This window comes from Ramularia collo-cygni, assembly GCF_900074925.1.
Source record: "Ramularia collo-cygni strain URUG2 genome assembly, contig: RCC_scaffold14, whole genome shotgun sequence".
Classification (NCBI taxonomy): Eukaryota; Fungi; Ascomycota; class Dothideomycetes; order Mycosphaerellales; family Mycosphaerellaceae; genus Ramularia; species Ramularia collo-cygni.
Window position 1 is genome coordinate 292352 of NW_019716268.1, and position 18592 is coordinate 310943.

Here is an 18592-nt window from a genome sequence, read left to right on the forward strand (position 1 = left end):
GAAAGCGTAGGTATGCACGACAGAACACCAGCTCTCGCCAGGTCTTCATAAAGTAGATAGCTACAGATGACATGCTACTCGACGCATGTCGTCGTCGTACACTATATCCAGCTGATTGTACCAATGCCTTTAGCATATGTAACATGAAAGTCGATGTAGCCCGACAAAAAAAGAACACCCCGAGAGACCGCATCGCCGGCGTAATACTCTCTGAATGCGAACATCCTCAATCCTAACTCATGTCCTCTCTCATAGCAGTGTTTTCAAAATCCCCACAGATTACAGCACTCCGCTCCCAAAACAATCCTCTCGCTTGAGAGCTTCTGTCAGCCATAGTGTATGCTGAGCGACAGTAGACACCTGCGCCGTGTACGCCTTGCTTCGAATTCCAACGTCTCTTGTTGTACGCTTTTTCTAGAGTATTGGGAACATTTCGATTTCCGATCAAACAATCAAATTCGAGGCAGTTGTTGACCCTTTTGCTGGACATTATGTGGTTGCCTCTATGCCATCATCTCTTCTTGTGGCTCACTAGACCTTCTCGTCGCCAGGCTCTGCTCCATTGGACTCCTTGGACTCGCTGGTCGCCTTGACCGGTTCAGGCTCGGACCCCTCAGTCGCCTGCTCAGACTTGATAGGCGGCTGCGCCGCATCCACCTTCACCTGCTCGTCCTTGGGTGGTGCCTCTGGCTTGGTGGACTCCGCTTTGGTGGACTCCGTCTTGGGAGCCAAGTCAGCCTGCGGACTGTGAATATCCATGCCAGCAGCCTCCGCCTTGACGGACGCTACACCATTCGATGGCGCAGCTGCAGATGATGGTCCAGCCTCGACCGGCGTCGGCTTCGGCTTGGTCGGACTCGTCTTTGAAGCAGCGCTGTCTTTCCCAGAAATCTTCTTGTACATGTCGCGGAGCTTTCGACCAGACACACGCTTGTCACTCTGCTTCGACTGTGGCCAATGGTGCTCTGACACGTAATCCCACATCTTGTCCTCGACCGACGCTTGGCCATTGTTGGTAACTTGCGCGTTGATGTGACTGCCAATCGTAACCAGACCCATCTTAATCATTTTGAGACGAGCGTCATCTTCGGGCATCTTCTTCTTAGTCGCGCCTGTAACCTTGATCAAAGTGCTGTGAATAGGTTCAAAGATCTTGCGAACATGTTCGTCCGCCTCGGACAGGGGCGGCCTGGACACTCCTCCATTGGGAGAGCTGTGGTTGCGATGATGGCCTCCCTTTCGTTCTTCCGAATAGCGGTGCTTGCCGCGATCATCCTTGCCACGATGATGCCCATTGGGAGATCCATGCTGTCGACGGTCCATGCTGTTTCGAATGTCGGACTGGTGAAGACTTCTACCATCAGTGGAGTTGAGTTTGCGGTGGCCGTYGGGGCCTGGGCTCCCCGCATGGCCGGGCGTGCCTGTGCGACCATGTGATCCCAAGTGTTTGCGGTTATTCCGGTGGTGATTGTCCAAAGCCCGTTTAGCAGCCTGGTTGGTGCCGTTGCTGATCTTGTCCTTCAGCACGCTGATCAGGTAATTTGCTCGCCGCACAAGGTGAACTGCCCCCGGAGACTTGGCCTGCTTAGACTCATCTCCTGCGGTGTTTCTAGCCTCCTTGGCACCGACACGATGCTCCTCCAAGTAGAACTTTTCACTCAAACCAAGCTCGACATCGTCGCGGATTGGTATCCAGGCGCCGTAGCCATGGCGAGCTAGACCGACACAAAGCATGCCGTCTTCTTTGGCGCCCCACTCGGCAGTGTACGAAGCTGGCTTTTGAGCCTCTGGCACCCGGAAGTTCCGCCAGTCAGAAATCGAGTCCACACAGTTGCGTATCATGCGCATCTCTTCCGGACGATCGGTCAATGTCTGAGCATTCAGCCGCTTGACACCGCGGAAGTCGAACAGGACTGCCTTGCGTTCCTTTTTGGTGATTGGCTTGTTTGTCGTGCGCTCAATCTCCTTGAGCTGTTCGGCCTGTTCCTGTTGCAGACGGATGGCCGTGTCGATGATCTCCTTGAGAGTATCGCGGACCACATTCACGTCGCGTCCCAGAAGTCGGGCTTCCCTGATGATCTCATCTTGCTTCTCGTCAATCGCTCCAAATCGTTCGTATGCGCGCACCAGATGGCGACACTCCTTCTCACCCAGAGCTCGCTTAGGATCACTCCCGTGGTCGGAATCATCATCGCCGGAGTCGGCATCCATCTCAGCAGTGGCGTTGAGGTCGCGAGCACGCTTCTTCGCAGCACGCTGATCTCGGCCGTCATCCGCAGCTGCTTTCCGCTTTCGTGGCTGGCTGTCCTCGATGACAGACGCGAGGTAGGCTTCTTCTTGCTTCTTGCGCTCCGCCTCTTTAAGCTTATCAATCTCGTGCTTGGGTATAATCTCATCCCACTCAAGATCGACTTTGACGTCGGTGTATTCGAAACTCTTCAAGAACTCCTCGCCACCGTCAGTAGTCATGCCCTCAGGCTGCTCCGTCCGGTGCTCTTCGGCGTTTTCAAGTACAGCATCAATATCCAGCTCCTCAAGCTTGCGCTGATTGCCAGACTGCTCAAACATCTTTTGTCCACGCTTCTTGAGGATGCGTGAGATATCGTCCGAAGAATTTGGCTCGGCGGTGCTAGCACCAACCCGGGCCATGCGATCGCCAAGTTCACGAGCGTCCTTGTCGGTGACGCCGCGCTGAATGGTAATGAACTCGAGCATCAATTTGTTGCGCGCACGCTCGAGCACTTCTTCTTCAACTGTGTCCTTCGAGACAAGACGGTAGATGGTGACAGGCTTCTTCTGGCCAATGCGATGCGCACGAGCCATGGCCTGCAAGTCAGCCTGAGGATTCCAGTCCGAGTCGAAGATGATGACCGTGTCGGCGGTCATGAGGTTGATCCCAAGACCACCAGCACGAGTGGAGAGCAAAAAGCAAAAGTCATTGCTGTCTTTTGCATTGAAGTGGTCAATCGCCATGCGTCTGGGACCCGCCGCGATGGTACCATCCAGTCTCTGGAACTGATGTCCACGAAGTTGGAGATAATCGCCGAGGATATCAAGCATCTTGACCATTTGACTAAAGATCAGAACTCTGTGTCCATCTTTCTTCATCTTCGTGAGCAATTGATCAAGAAGCATCATCTTGCCACTGGACGTGATGAGGGCTTTCAATTGGTCATCGCGAGCGTCGCTGCCGTCCAGAATGCGATCTTCAGCGTTCGGGAACATGAAGGGGTGATTGCTAGCCTTCTTCAGCTCCATCATGATGTTCAGTAAAGAAGTCTTGCCCGCCTTGCTGCCAGCATTCAGCGCCGCATAGTTACGCGTGAGGATGTTCTTGTAGTATTCCAACTGAACATCGGAAAGTTCGACTCGAATAATCTTCTCCGTCTTTGGTGGCAGATCATTTTCAACCTTTTGCTTGGTCCGTCTGATCATGTACGGCGAAATGGCATCGGTAAGTTCAGCAAGCTTCCTGCTGGCATGCTCTGATGTGAGGTCGATGTGCTCATCAACAAAGATCTTGCCTGGCATGAGGAAGTCCATGAGTGCAGAGAGCTCACTTAGAGTATTCTGCATAGGCGTGCCGGTGATGAGGAGGCGGCTTGGAGCACCAAAGTCCRTCAACTTCGCGTAAAGCTGCGACTCGCGATTCTTCAATCGGTGAGCCTCATCGACGGCCATGAATTGCCACTTGAGCGAGGAGAGAAAGGCCGAATCATGCAGGATGTACTCGTAGGTTGTGAGGAGCACGTTGAACTTGATCTTCTTGGGATTGCCGTCCACGAGCAGCTCGTACTCCCTGATGATCTTGCGCGATGCTTCGTTACCGTTGTAGACGACATAGTTCAGGTCGGGTGTCCAGAAGTCAAAAGTGTCGGCCCATGCCGGCATAGTTGATAGGGGAACAACCACGATGAATGGTCCGTGTTGTCGGCGGTCATGCCGGAGCCAGTTCATGAACGAGACGGTCTGGACAGTCTTTCCGAGACCCATCTCATCTGCGAGGATGACATTGTTGCCTTTGCACCAATGATGAGCCAGGAAGTTGACGCCGGCGATCTGGAACTCTCGTAGCTCCCCTCCTTTGATGTATGAAGGCTGTGAGCGGAACGGCTTGTATGGCGATCGCGTGTTGATGCTTRCCTCAGCCTTGTCCGATGATGGTAGTTTCGCAGAGCGGTCGAGATAGCGATCGATTTCCGTCTGTGCCTCTTGACTCACGAGGCTCGCAGACTCCCATGTGCAACAGTCATAGTAGAGTCCCTTCCACTTGACGTAGTATTCCGTTCCATCATCACCATCTCTTGCACCAATAACACGTTCAACCTTTTTGTAGTCGCGGAGGGTGTCGATGAAGGCTTCGCGGTCCAAGTTCCACTTCTCTCGGTCCTCGGCCGCAATGTCCGGATCTTGCGCCAGGCCGATTTCAACCTTTACGGTCTTGCGGAAGTAGTTCTCGAGTCGACGGAAACCTTTGTATGCCACAAGATCTGCCCATGGATGCCATGTGGCGTGATAATGTGCTTGACCCTGCCATTTGATCTGGTGGAGGTGTCAGTGAGTGTGGTCGAGTAGAGGAGATGAGGGCGGCACTTACGTAGAACTCGTAATCTTGCTTGTCGGAGTTGCTTGCTTCTACAGTGCACGGGTCAGCGCTGTGTGACAAGCCATGTCGCGCAATACCAATCATACCTATGCCTTCCTTGAGCCTGTGGTTGAGGATTGCATCAATGGCTGGCGTGTTGTCCTCCACGTAGTAGTAATTGGGCGTGGCGGTATCACTCTCGACCTCATCGCTGATTCCGAGGTCCTGATCATCGTCGTAATTGGTCACCTTGGCAGCTCGTCGTGTCGAGAAGCGTACTTCGCCAAGTTGCGGTGTGCCGCCGCCGGAGGCGATGGCCTGCATCTTTTGCCTGTGCTTTTTGGCAAATGTGCGTCCGCGCTGGCCGCCGTAGGTGCCACCTTCCTCGGATTCGGAGCCCGCGGATGTAATCTGACGAGAAGATTCCCTGTCGCCACGAGTAGATGCTGCGGGAAAATGTTAGTGATAAGTTGAGCCAGGGGTCAATATGGCGGTGGGTGACATACAGGGTCGGCCGCCGGCAAGTTTTTGGCGTTTCCGCCGCCTGCCAGTGTTCACTTCGCCCTCGTCATCCTCATCTTCGTCGGAACTATCGACCTGCATGTATAGTTAGCATTGGCCATGACCGGCATACAGGACGGTGGGCACGTACCACGCGACGGGTAGGTCTTGCTCGGCCCTGTAGAGATATGTCAACACCTGAATCGATCTGCCGGCAGCATCGGAACTTACACTACGCCGTAAGCCATACAACTCTGGATTCTGCTTCATGAGTTCCTCGTCGTCAACCTCCGTCTTCCGCTTCCTWGGTCTTGAACCGGACTCGGACGACGATCCGTCAACGTCCATCCGATCGGGGTGTGCGGGAGGAGGTGTCTCCTCGTCAAAGTCTGCGTCCTCTTCACCTGGAGCATCTTCATCTTCATCGAGTTCAGACGTCGCCATGTCGTGGATGGCATCGTCGTCCGAAGGCGCCTCGTCCCCGGCTCCGGTTGATGATATAGTGGTGGTAGGAATATCGTTTATATCCGAAAGATCGCTGTCGCTGCGCGTGCGTGGCAGTGGTACCTTGGGAAGCTCCGCGCTCGCCTCGATCGAATGTCCATTCGGTAACGCCATATCGTTGGCGTGGTGTGGTTGCGGTATGGCCGCTGTAGATGGAGCGGGTCAGCACGTATATATCAGAGTTCCGCAGGTTTCCGCGCGCTGAAATTTGGCAGGCACGTCCGCCAGTAGTACGCGATCACGTTCCCCGCGCAAACAGCATATGTTGCTCAAGTGATTCGAGAGATATCAAGTCTGATGGTCGAAGTGTAGGGTCGGGTGACGGGGAGTAGGTCGGCTCTTGTGCGCGACACGGGGTCACCGGGGAAGATACGCGAGCTCTGGGCGATCCGGTCGGTCGACGGGCACACAGCGAGGCTGCTATCGGGGTATCGGAGGCTCTCGAGTCGAAGCAATGATGGAATATGTTTGCCGGGCGCTCCTTTCGATGGAGATCTCGTGCGCACAATCGGGATGATGAAAGGCGAATTTTGATCGCAAAAAGCACGTCGAGTAAGAAAGCGTGTTCTACTCACAAGCCATGGTTCCGTGGGCCTCGCAGGCGGGCGGTGGAGTGCGCGGGTGCAAAGGTGATATCGAGATGGTCAAGATGGAAGCACGCTCGCCAAAGTGAAGCGCAGCGCAAGTGGAGTCGTGACAGGACGAACCCTCGCTTGACGAGTTGAAAGCTTAAAAGTCGTGGGATTTCTTGGCAATCATTTGACTTATTGAGGACAACACAACCTAGACTGTACGCCATAACTATGGGTGGTAGAGTAGGCAATGGAATGAGGCATCACGTATATGTCGCATCAAACAGCCCGCATACTGTTCACTGACCGACCTTCTTGGTCATATCTCAACACCACCCATCACCAGTCCATCCAGCATTCGTTCGAGGCCAACTCACAGCTCTCCCTTGTTCATTGATCTGCCTCTCAAGTGCTGGCAGTATCCTACCAATTGCGATCTTTCCTCGCTGGATATGGAATCCCGCTGTTCACACTATGTACCTTACTCTTCCTACAATTTGACAGATCGAACGATCGTCGGCGAGGTAAGAATGACTCTGCATATACTCGTGAAGCAACTGTGACTAGAAAGAGGAACTCAGAGGGCGGCATCATTTGCCCGACGTTTGGTCGCTAAGTGAATTGCCCTAAAAGGTAGCCATGACAATTTGCTTCGATGGAACGAGAGGCTGCGGCTGGGACACGCGGTTTCAAGGGAACAATTACAGCCTCAAGTCTGCGTCATCAGCAGATAAAGCATTAGGATTTCTGGACGATGTTGTGCTGTTAAGGGAGGAATATTGTCGATTGTGGAAATTCTGTCTGTAGGTATCGTTCCCATCATCCCGTCCTATCCTTCTCCCCCACCACAGAACGCCCCGCCAATTAAGAGAGATTTAATCAGCTTCCTCAAACATCTTCCATCCCCTCACCACATTTCTTGGAGTCACAACCTCCTTACACGACAAAGCGATCGGGCGCTTTTTGAGGACAAAGCCAAGGACGTTTCCGGAATCTGCATTTCGCGCTCCTCAAAGTCCTTGACGTTCTTCACCAGCGCACCGAATATTGGAATTAACAACGACACACCGCAAAGATGTCGGACAAGTTGACTCGGTGCGAATGACCTCCCTGTGTAGGTATATCGGCAGCGCATGCTAATACAATCGCAGTATCGCCATTGTCAACACGGACAAGTGCAAGCCGAAGAAATGCAGGCAGGAGTGCAAGAAATCGTGTCCCGTGGTGCGCACAGGCAAGCTCTGCATTGAAGTCGACCCTACCAGCAAAATCGCCTTCATCTCCGAGCGACTATGTATCGGATGCGGTATCTGCCCCAAGAAGTGCCCCTTCGACGCCATCAACATCATCAACTTGCCCACCAACCTCGAAACGCAGGTCTCTCACCGCTACAGCGCCAATAGCTTCAAGGTCCATAGACTTCCACTTCCACGACCCGGTCAGGTGCTAGGATTGGTCGGAACAAACGGTATCGGAAAGAGTACGGCGCTGAAGATCCTGGCGGGCAAGCTGAAGCCCAACTTGGGCCGGTATGACAACCCACCTGATTGGGAGGAGATCCTCAAGCATTTCAGAGGCTCTGAGCTGCAGAACTACTTCACCAAGATTCTGGAGGATGACCTGAAGGCTGTGACCAAGCCTCAGTACGTGGATCAGATTCCCAAGGCAATCAAGGCAAAGGGCGCAGAACGCAGTGTTGGCCATCAGCTCAAATCTAGGTGCCAGGTTGATGAGGCGAGACTGGAGGAGATCTGTCAGGCTCTTGGTGAGGACATTCAAGCACGCTCTAATCTCTCATTCCGCTAACAATCCACAGAGCTCAAGCAAGTCTGGGACCGTGATGTTGACCTCCTCTCAGGAGGAGAGCTGCAGCGTTTTGCCATTGCCGCAGTGTGTGTGCAAAAGGCCGATGTCTACATGTTCGACGAGCCGTCTTCCTTCTTGGATGTCAAGCAGCGTCTGGCTGCCGGTCAGATCATTCGAAGTCTCCTGCGCCCCGACTGCTTCGTTATTGTCGTCGAGCACGATTTGTCCATTCTGGATTATCTCTCAGACTACATCTGCGTGCTCTACGGAAAGCCAGCAGTGTATGGTGTTGTGACCGCGCCCTTCTCCGTCCGTGAAGGTATCAACATCTTCCTTGACGGTAACATTCCCACCGAGAACTTGCGCTTCCGTGAGGAAAGCTTGCAGTTCCGCATGACGGAAGCCGGAGATGAATTTCTCACTGAGCAGACTCTGGATTTCTCCTACCCTTCGATGACCAAGACCCTTGACAAGTTCCACCTAACCATTGAGGCGGGTGAGTTCACCAACTCTGAAATCATCGTCATGATGGGAGAGAACGGAACGGGCAAGACGACCTTTTGTAAGATGCTTGCTGGTGCCTTGAAGCCAGACGGCGACCAGAAGGTCCCAACCATGAGCATCAGCATGAAGCCTCAGAAGATCACTCCCAAGTTCACCGGAACTGTGCGCCAGCTCTTCTTCAAGAAGATCAAGCTTGCTTTCTTGAGCCCACAGTTCCAGACGGATGTCTACCGACCTCTCAAGATGGACGACTTCATCGACCAAGAAGTCCAGAACCTGTCCGGAGGAGAATTGCAGCGTGTCGCCATTGTGCTTGCTCTGGGTCTCCCAGCCGACATTTACCTCATTGACGAGCCTTCCGCCTACCTCGACTCCGAGCAGCGCATCGTCGCAGCGCGCGTGATCAAGCGCTTCATCATGCACTCGAAGAAGACCGCCTTTGTCGTCGAGCACGATTTCATCATGGCCACCTACCTCGCCGACCGCGTCATCGTCTTCGACGGCCAGCCTTCGATCAAGTCTCGCGCCAACACTCCTCAGAGCTTGCTGACAGGCTGCAACAAATTCTTGAAGAACTTGAACGTCACCTTCCGTCGTGACCCCAACACCTACCGCCCACGTATCAACAAGCTCAACTCGCAGCTGGATACCGAGCAAAAGGCCAATGGGAACTACTTCTTCATGGAGGAGGAAAGTTAAGGCGTCCCTGTGTTCAATTACGATTTCAATGCCGCGCCTACCATTGCCGCATGCCCTACCTCCGTCGATGGTACAGCGCGCCGGCGCAGCATTAAGAGCGGCGCCGATGAGGCGCTAGAGCTGGAGTCCGACGAGACCGAAGACCAAGACGAGGAAATTCTTACTTACTGTTGGGATTGACCATATTGCTTGATGTCATGGGCCATGGACTTGTCAGCTCAACCTCGCCATGAACTGGTCATGATACAGACCGCTGCGCAATGAACCACGCGACTATTGCGTTTCAGTCGCAGGAGACCGTTGACACGGTCGAGTGTGCTAACCGCTCCCGCTACTGCTTACCGCAGGCTTGAGCGCAGACGAATGAAAAGGAGAAAATGAACAGCAGTGGGTGAAACGTAGACTGATGAATGCAAAGAAACGCTCTTTTATGATTCCATGAGTAGTGAGACCACATCAGAAGTTTAAACCACGACGTACCGACATCCTTGTGTAACCCTTTCTTCTGATTGTCCTTCCAGTCCAGAAAGTATTGAAGGAGCTGTAGTCAAGTTCGCCTCAGTCAACCCTCCATTGCTGGAAGTATTTGTGYGATGATGATTGACGTACTCCATCAAAGTAGGTAATCCACCGCGTCTCATCCGCATCGACTCTCACGTCCCTCCGCGCTTGTCGTTCGCCCAGGGTCCTTTCGGACGAGGTCGTCTGCCAGTGCTCAGGAAAGAATCCCGGAAGTGATCACTCCTCGAGGATCATATCATCCGGTCCTCTTTGTTAGTGGAGGACCCATGAGTCTGAATGGAAGCTTTGGGCTCGAACCCTTCGTGTTGGTGGCATCGCCCTTCTCCTTCTTCACAGCCGCTCCGAGAACAGCGTCGATAGATGCAGAGTTCTTCTAAACCTCTTCAATTTCGCCTTCTTCGGATCCGCTCTGCAGTGCTGGAGGCTCCTCTTTTGGGAGAGAAGGATCGGCAATCGGCGAGCGTGTTTGGCGTGGGCGCTGTATTCATTAGTACAACATATGAGTGAAAGGGGGGAAATGCATACCTTGCTCTCGCGTCTGGAGACGTTACTAACGTCCGACTCGCGCCTCTTCCGGACACTACCCGGCCTGCTTCCCACAGCATCTTCGTCACCGTAGTCAAGGGTACGTCCCTTGTCGCGAGGATCCGCACGACTGACATAATGTCTCTCTCGCTCCAAGTCACGTTCGCGCCTCTCGCGGTCATAGACTGGAACGGAACCGCGCTCGGATCTACGCTCTCGTCCATCGTAGCGGTCACTACCCCTGCGCTCACGGTAATCGCGATCACGAGGGTCACGGACGTCCCGCATATCGCGCACATCACGCGGAGGAGTAAGACCAAAGGAAGCCTTCTCAACTCTTCTCTCGCGAATTTCCGAGGCCTTGCGCCTGTCTGCTTGGTAGGCGTCCACTTCGGGCGTGTGAGTGCGATGGCGGCGATCCCTATCGTCTCGGCGATCCCGCTCACGATCGTCACGTCGAGATTCATTGCGATGATGTCGGCCCCTCTCACGATCGCGGTGGTCCCTCCGCTCGTCTTCCTTTTCCTTGAGACGCTTGATGAATTTGGTGTATGCCGTGATGCGAGTCTCGTGGTCAGCCGAGGCAAAGTCTCTCTGATTCTCGAGCATCGAAGAAACGTGGTCGAAGGAGTCGCTTGCCCGAATCGGCGGGTTGACTTTCCTCATTGCGTATCTGATGTTCTCAACAGCCTCCCTCTGATCGCGCTCGGCTTGGTCTTTTTTCTTCTCGATGCGCTCCTTGACCTTGTCCATGATCTTTGCAAACACCATGCTCAAGTCGTCTTCTGAGAATGAACCCGTTCTTGGATCAGAGCGCATGACGTCCTTGAAGTCTTCAAAGGAAGAGCTCGGCACCATTTCCCATCTATTCTCATCCATCACGTCCATGGCATCGTTGCGCTTGGAGCGAAGTCGGCGCTCTTCCTCCTCCACGATGTCCCAGAAAAGCTCAATTGGATCACTGCCCGGCTGACCCATGTACGCTTGAAAGCGCTCATCATCAACAACCAGTGGATGGACATCCTGCCATTTGGATCCTGCTTTGATTTTGCCTTCTTGCACCTTTTCGTGTAGCATCTGCTTGAAGCCGTCCCGTGCTTGACGCTCGTGACGTCTACGAGATGATTTCTCCTTCTGTGCGACATCGTTGGCAATGCGCTCCAGAGATTTCATGTGTGAGTCGAAAGCGTAAAAGACATCGAGCTTGTGCAGTCCCTGGAAGGTGTCCTCGGAAACGAAGCGTTCACTATTCATGATGATGTCCTCGGCGTCAGTCCAACGTGTGTCCGGGTCAACAACAAGCGCCTTGAGCATGGTGTTGAGTTCCCGCATGGCATGGGCGCGGCGTGAGGCCTCATCCTCCGCGTGTTGCTTCTTTAGCTCCACAATGTACTCATCGAACATGCGCCGCCGCTCGTCATCGTCTCCAGCACTCTTGAAGACATGCTCTCGTTCAATCAGCGGTCGCGCCGTCTTCCAGCGCGTGTAGTGCTTGATCTCGTCGTGAGTGGACAGCATTTTGCGAAAGTCCACACGCAGCCTCTCCCTACGTTCCTTTTCCTTGCCCTTTTCCTGCTCGCGTAATTCRCGACAGTACTTGTCAAACGCCTTTCTACGATCGGCCGGATCCTTGATCGCGCGGTAGTCGCGCTCGCGAACCACCAGGCGCACAGCTTCGTGCCATTCCATATCATGACGAACATTGTGCCTCTTCAAAGTCTTGAAGAACGCCTCCTCCGCCTGCTCCAAGTTGTTGAACTCGGGCTCTTCGGTCTTGATGGGCATTGGTCCGCGGAACCCCGCGCCCTCCTGCCGCGAATCTCGTCCTTCCCACCTGTCCCCGCCGCCTCGAGGGCCATCAAAGCTCGGTTTCTGTGGCAGGCCTGCATCGCGGTTGTCTCTCCGCGAGAGCTGTCGATCCGAGTTGTTGTAGTCGCGACCGCCAAATCCTGCTCCTCCACCGCCGCCGGCCACAAAGTCCGGTGCTGGCCGCTCAATTTGCGGCGCCTGAAACCCTTCGGGCTTTTCCCAGCTCGTCTCTCTGGAGACGCGGTTGTAGTAGTATGATCGTCCGTCCGCTGTTTTTGTCTCGGTCCAGGCTGCCGGGTTGCTGGCGGCGAGTGCGGCGGCAGGCGCGGGCGTCGCGGGCTCATCAACGAAACCCTCTGGCTTCGCCCATGTCGTTTCCTTGGTGACCTTGTGCCAGTAATAGGTTCGGCCATCAGGCATCTTCGTCGCGCCCCATTCGCTCATTTTGGTGGTGTCGCAGTGGGCACCTAGAAAATGGTCAGTGAGTTCCTGGTGATGTCGAGGAGAAGGTCTGGAGGAACTTGTGAAATGAAATGAAATGAAGCTTACCTCTAGCTTCTTCAGGCACACGACAAACCGATCTTCGTTTCCAACCCAACAACATCACACCTCGACAATATTCACAGTCGCGGCCATGTCACTCAACAGCTATCTCAACAGTGAGTCTCCCTCTGTATTCCTACGCGCGCTTTTGCGTGGCTCACAACCCAGACAAAGTACACTAGCTAACATACCTCTGTTTCTTAGAGAAAGTGTGTTTGATACTCGTGGATGGGCGCTGCATGGTCGGCAATCTCATTTCCTGCGACCACGTAACAAATCTTGCCCTGGAAAACTGTACCGAACGGGTCATACGGTCTCCGGACGATGATGAACCTAGTTTGGAAGAGGAGAGAGGACTGTTCATGGTGAGAGGAGACAATGTCGTTGTTTGTGGACTGGTGGACGAGGAGTTGGATGGCAGCATCGATTGGACAAAGGTCAAAGGCGCAGAAATTGGGACGACGAAGCACGTGTGAACGAGGATCGAGGATTGGACTCGAGACTTGACGGCATGATATGATGAGAGGGACCACAGAGGATGCAAGCAGGGGGGAATAGAGCCGCAACACGCCGCCACAGCGGGCGCGCACCAGAGACTTCCGCACTGCGTAAGATCGCGATACAGGTGCCACAGAAGCTCAGTGAGACCAAAAGCGGTCTGTCAACCGCTCGAGGAATGGCCTTGAGAGAGTATGTATCACTGCAAAACGCCGGCCTCGCATCTCAATGTTAACATTTCTCTCCAAAAGGTAGCGACACATGCTCGATAGGATGACCGTCGAGATAAGATACAGACCAGATTCGATTCTCTAAGTGGAATAAATCTGACACCCGGCCTTGGAGATTTGAGATTTGAATGCAGGCAAGGCAGAAGAATTGGAGCGGTTACTTATGATCGGCTGCCTGAATTTCATGCACCTGTCTCCCCAAGAGGCTTCGCAGCATACCTCCTCATGCATTCCCTCACGTTCGTGCCCTTTCCCTCTTTCTCAACAGACTCCTCCCATCTACCGTACTCCTCCCACCACCACTTATGCGTAGGTCCATCTCTGCCTTGATACCCTCCAATGCCATCTTGACCAATTCTCTTCGCCCATGGCTTGTCAACAATGTAATGCAAAGCCCTCACCTCCTCATCTCTCCACGCCTCACTATGCCAATAACGATGTGTCTTGAAGGSATTATACTGCCAACCAATCGCAACCCATCTATCCCGAAAGAAGACATCAAGAAAGTTCTGATCAGGAAACGCAAAGTCTTTGACTCGAGGATCTTCAGTGCGGAATTTCTCAATCTGTTCCCAGAGTTCCTGGTAGGGACGACAGACGAAGACGCCAGAGTTGAGAAGACGGTAGGTTTCCTGCTTTTCGGAATCTAAAGCTTTCAACTCGGATGTCGTACTCGGCACCAGACCTTGTAGAGCTTCGGGGTGCTTGAGCGGAGTCATCGGACAATTCTCCTTCTTCCACTCAGGCGGCGCCCAGGGATCGTTGTCGATGTTACAGATGCAGGCGTGGTGTGCTGCGATCCAATCATTTCCAGGTAGAAGAATGTCGAAGATGTCGTCGAGGTTCTTGAAGATCATAATGTCGGCGTCGAGGAAACATAGTGTCTCTGGTGCCTTTTTTAATCCCAGTGTCTTGAGAGTTGAAGGCGAGGATAAAGGTTCAAAAGCCCGGAGTTTGGTCAAGGTATCGTCGAAGCGAGAGGCTATGGAATTGGAATAATCTTTAGGAAGGAGGATTGGTTCAACCAATTGTGGTCGGAGAAGGGGATAGATGGAAGTGAGGTCTTGGAGGCAGGTGACGCAGTCCTGAGGGAGCGTTGAGGTGTATTGGACGATGATAGGGTGTATGGACTTGTGCTTGTGTAAAGTGTGGATCAGGAGAATCACGCCGGGTAAATACGAGGCCCGAGTTATTAGGGTGATCCAGGCTCGTGACTGGGGATCTGCTGGAGGCGTGGCATTGGAGTCAGGTCCGGCCATGATRCGACTTGTGAAGTCTGAATGTGTTCGTGCAGCTCGCTCCTGTTGGAACAATATCTGAGTATTTGCTGCCGATGTKTGGAACTTGGCTCCATCTTATTTTGAAGAGGGTCAAATCGTCATAGATACGCACCCCATCTTATCGGGAGTCTTGGGACGAGCGGAATCCACCATTCGAGAATGTGAGACTGTTCGTGGTGGTCTGGCGGAGGAGGCGTACGCCATCAATTTCGGGGAGAATGAAAAACAAGGATTGATCGAAATGACCATCAACCTCAAGATTGACTTGCATTTGGGATGGGCATGATTGATGGGAAGGTCGAAGGTTGTTTATACCTACCACCAAGCAAAGTTGCTTTCTTACAAGATCCTGTAAAACATGATGCCGGAGCGCTCCAGCGTGGGAGATTCCGGACGCGTGTTGAGAGGAGATGTAATCTCACGTGTCAGAAGAGCGGACCGTAAGGTAATCTGTCCTTCCCTGTGGAAGATGAGCGATTCGATAGAAATATTCGACCAATACAAGAATATTCATGTAATAGTCGATGGCAAGCAATGTATTTCTTCGAAGACCCTCTGCAAGTCAATCGGATATTGTTGCTGTGAAACTTAAGTCGTGCTACGAGTCGTGACAAACGCAGTGTTTGCAGCCACACATGCCGTCTCCTTAGCCTTTCAAGATTTTGGTAATCGCAAGATAATAAGGGGMAATGTTCAAGACATGGCCAGTCGGGCGTCCACGCAGCTGAGACCGAGGAACTCGGCGGTGATGCTTCGAGGCAACGTAGGAGATAGCTCCGCGTCTTGCATCAATGCCCACGATACACATGGAGGCCTCGCTCGACCCTGTTTGGGCCAAACCATTACGACWSAGATAGAGGCAGATCATTAGGCTGTGGATYGTAAGACCGAGCAGTCGTCACATGGACCAAAGCAGCAATGGTGGTGAGAAAGTGACTTCAGGATCAGGAGCGATATGCCAGGGTTGGCTCGTATTGCGGGGTGAACGGCAGTAGTGGCGGCGCCGTGAGCCTCGTGGCTTGCAAGGCCTGTGAGACGGACGATGAGCACTGCTTGATCGTTCTCGAAGCTTGCAAAGGTTGCATGCGGTCCGATTATGGACGAAGATCATTCGGATTCTATTCTCATCTCTCTAAGCAGTTTCAGAATGTGATTGATCAAGGTACCTCGTACGGTAGGTACAACTGCACTGTCTTGGCGCACTCGGTTTACCGGCACGCTAGGGGCTAGACCCCGGATTCTCAGGATTTTAGCTCCGCGTGCTTCCTCAGGACTTCGTCACGCAAGCACTTTGCGAGAGTTCCTTATTAATCTCGCCTTCTCCATCAATTTACTTTGCAAGGCCCAATCCAGTGCGCCCACATCACCCGGGAGGAATAACCTCATCCAGAAGATCACGAAGCCACCACGAAGCCACCGCAAAGCTTGCGACTCCCTCGACATGCCGTCCGGTCGACAATTCAAAGTGATCGGCTTCGTGACGCTCATTGCCATTTTAGTAATTTATTACGTCTCCAATGGCGCACGAGAAACATACGAATCGGAATTTTACCAACGGACGGTAGCGGCGATTGAGCAGACCAAAAATGCTGCATCACGACAGGTTGTGGCCGACAATGAAAGACAACGAGCAGAGCGCGTGGAAAGGCTGCGGAAAGAACACGATATAGCGACCGGGACCGCGGAGGYAGAGGGTGTTGCTGTACCACCTGTAGCAAAGCAACAACCGATTGTGGAGGAGAAGCCCGTTGCAGGGAGGAAAAAGACCAGCGACAAGGTCGTCAAGGCCAAACCTGCGAAAGGCGACGATGGTGTGGCCAAGGTCGGCAATGTGAGGGCAAACTCGCATGCCGCGAAAGAGGCCAGCGAAACAGAGGAGGAGCACGAAGTCGAGCAGCTGTTGAATGACATTCTGAAGAAGGGACCCATCATCGTCTTCTCGAAATCATACTGCCCTCACAGCAAAAAGGCAAAGGTGAGAATCTCCATGTCTCAATCATCCCATCACTTTACTAACGACGGCTAGCACATCCTCCAAGATCTTTACGACATTACACCTCCGCCGTATGTTGTGGAACTGGACCACGAGGAGCTTGGACCTGGTCTTCAAGACGCTCTACTTAAATCCACGGGGAGAAGGACGGTGCCTAACGTGCTGATCAACGGCAAATCGATTGGAGGCGGAGACGACATCCAGGCCCTACATGACACAGGCAAACTCATCGACAAATTCCAGGCCATGGGCGGGAAGCGCATCATGTCGATTGTAGAACATGCCAAGGCAGCTGTGAAGTTCAAAGCGTAGGGGGTGGTAATAGCGGTATATCATACCAGCCAAGCAAAGGGACGTTCTTCACAACAGCTATCGACCTTTGGCGGTAGTTGTTCATTTGGTGGCAGGCTATCGAAGTAATTTGAGTCGAGCGTCATCTTCTACGGCGTCCGGGCGTTCGGGGGAAGCGTGGGAAGCGTGGTTGATACCCCAGGATTGTCAGATAATGAACACAGAATGCCGATGTGTCGGCACTATCAATAGTGCAAATCAAATGGACATACACATCTACGACACCAAGGTGGAATAGAGTTTTTGACTTTGCATTCCATTCTGGGACTTCTGTATGTAGTCGCTGACTCTGAGTTCCTTGCACTTCAGTCCGAGGTAGAGGTATCGGTGGATCATTGAGCTCAGAACTTCATTCACTGAGGCTATCTGCCATATGCACCCTCGCTCAAAGGAAGAAGACAGCACCGCAGCTGCCCGTACCCACTCGAATGCGCCGTCAACAAAAAGCCCGGGAGGATTTTTAACGAATCGTGTCTTTTGTATCTCCGAATCCGCTTACTCTGCATCCTCGATGTTGCCACGCTCACTTACGTACAGACCGTCCAAGAACTTTCGGATATCCTTGTTACGGACTCTGCACTTCTGCTGGATGTCTGCAGCAGACTGTGAGACGGCCTCGAGGGAGTTACCCGTAAGCTCGAGCTGGTCCTTGACGTTCTTGCTGGCCTCAACGTCGACACCTGGCTGCATCTTGACCTTACGCACAATCTTCTCGCCCAAGAAGTTTCTAGTCCACATGTCAGTATTTCTGACCACATCCTGCATCTCATCACGGCTGTGTGCCTCCAACTAACCTGATCTCAACCTCCCAGAGTCCGGTCTCGTTGTCCTTGTCGAGGTTGACGTTGATGGGGAAATGGGCGTAGACGTATCGCATCTTGTAGCGGAAACCCTTGGTGACACCGATGATCAAGTTGTTGATGAGCGTGCGAACAGTTCGGAGTGTGGCGACGTTCTTGCGGGATCCGTGGTGAAGCTCAATGTTGATCTTGTTCTTCTCGGGGTGGGAAAATGCGACTGCCAAATGTCCCAGGTCCTTTGTGAGCTTGCCACGAGGTCCCTCGACGGTGACATTGCGGGTCTTGATGGTGACCTTGACTGTGAGGCAAGAAGGATTAGTATTTGCAGTCTGTGGGTGTTCAATCCCGCGCATTGCCCTCCACCACCGCCGTTTCCACTATTTCTCCAATTTTGATCTCCTTCGTTGCCATTTCTCGCGCGCAATATTGTGCAAGGGCGTACATACCGCCCTCTGGGATGTCCAGCGATTCCTGGGAGTAGATGTACCTCATTTTGGCGGCGGGTCCGGTGTTGTCGTGGAGGGTAAGTTCGGTCGAAGGTGAGGTCAAGATCGGAATTCGTGTGAGCCAAGCCTTTTTTCAAATGGAAGGTGCGACCTTGAACGCGGGAACATCCGCTCTTCTCACAATTCGATTAGTACTCCTCCTCCTTCTTGACAAGATTCCCTGCTTTGCATCTTACGCACTGTCAGGACATCTGATCTAGGACATTCTGACTTTCCGCTGCAAGTCGACCTCCGGGGTAGAACAGGCAGGGGAATATTTACAACGAGGCCCTGATAGAATAGTCTGAAGGGAGCTGTCGACCTCGATTGAGCCAACTCAGGCGCTGCTCTGTGCTGTGTGATACCGTATGTCAAGAACATATCT

General features: G+C 53.1%; 7 protein-coding genes; 3 read left to right on the plus strand and 4 right to left on the minus strand.

Annotated features, from left to right (window-relative positions):
* Nucleotides 1-531: 531 nt before the first annotated feature.
* RCC_08434 (related to transcriptional regulator CHD1) lies at nucleotides 532-6172 on the minus strand (the record flags this gene model as incomplete). XM_023773685.1 has 7 exons in its annotated part: nucleotides 532-4542; nucleotides 4598-4635; nucleotides 4693-5031; nucleotides 5092-5182; nucleotides 5238-5264; nucleotides 5318-5736; nucleotides 6166-6172. 7 exons carry the CDS (start codon nucleotides 6170-6172, stop codon nucleotides 532-534), a joined length of 4932 nt encoding a protein of 1643 aa, XP_023629453.1.
* Nucleotides 6173-7237: 1065 nt separating this feature from the next.
* Nucleotides 7238-9171, plus strand: RCC_08435 (probable ATP-binding cassette sub-family E member 1; the record flags this gene model as incomplete). XM_023773686.1 has 3 exons in its annotated part: nucleotides 7238-7257; nucleotides 7314-7927; nucleotides 7979-9171. 3 exons carry the CDS (start codon nucleotides 7238-7240, stop codon nucleotides 9169-9171), a joined length of 1827 nt encoding a protein of 608 aa, XP_023629454.1.
* An 895-nt stretch (nucleotides 9172-10066) lies between these two features.
* Nucleotides 10067-12471, minus strand: RCC_08436 (related to U1 snRNP protein; the record flags this gene model as incomplete). XM_023773687.1 has 2 exons in its annotated part: nucleotides 10067-10171; nucleotides 10219-12471. The coding sequence occupies 2 exons, from the start codon at nucleotides 12469-12471 to the stop codon at nucleotides 10067-10069; spliced, it is 2358 nt and encodes a 785-aa protein (XP_023629455.1).
* Nucleotides 12472-12501: 30 nt separating this feature from the next.
* On the plus strand, nucleotides 12502-12898 carry RCC_08437 (uncharacterized protein; the record flags this gene model as incomplete). XM_023773688.1 has 3 exons in its annotated part: nucleotides 12502-12504; nucleotides 12592-12686; nucleotides 12775-12898. The coding sequence occupies 3 exons, from the start codon at nucleotides 12502-12504 to the stop codon at nucleotides 12896-12898; spliced, it is 222 nt and encodes a 73-aa protein (XP_023629456.1).
* A 582-nt stretch (nucleotides 12899-13480) lies between these two features.
* RCC_08438 (related to galactinol synthase) lies at nucleotides 13481-14557 on the minus strand (the record flags this gene model as incomplete). The annotated part of the gene is made up of 1 exon (XM_023773689.1): nucleotides 13481-14557. The coding sequence occupies one exon, from the start codon at nucleotides 14555-14557 to the stop codon at nucleotides 13481-13483; it is 1077 nt and encodes a 358-aa protein (XP_023629457.1).
* Nucleotides 14558-16019: 1462 nt separating this feature from the next.
* On the plus strand, nucleotides 16020-16883 carry RCC_08439 (related to glutaredoxin; the record flags this gene model as incomplete). XM_023773690.1 has 2 exons in its annotated part: nucleotides 16020-16553; nucleotides 16605-16883. 2 exons carry the CDS (start codon nucleotides 16020-16022, stop codon nucleotides 16881-16883), a joined length of 813 nt encoding a protein of 270 aa, XP_023629458.1.
* Nucleotides 16884-17417: 534 nt separating this feature from the next.
* On the minus strand, nucleotides 17418-18214 carry RCC_08440 (probable ribosomal protein L9.e.c14; the record flags this gene model as incomplete). XM_023773691.1 has 3 exons in its annotated part: nucleotides 17418-17649; nucleotides 17717-18020; nucleotides 18169-18214. 3 exons carry the CDS (start codon nucleotides 18212-18214, stop codon nucleotides 17418-17420), a joined length of 582 nt encoding a protein of 193 aa, XP_023629459.1.
* Between the last annotated feature and the right edge of the window lie 378 nt (nucleotides 18215-18592).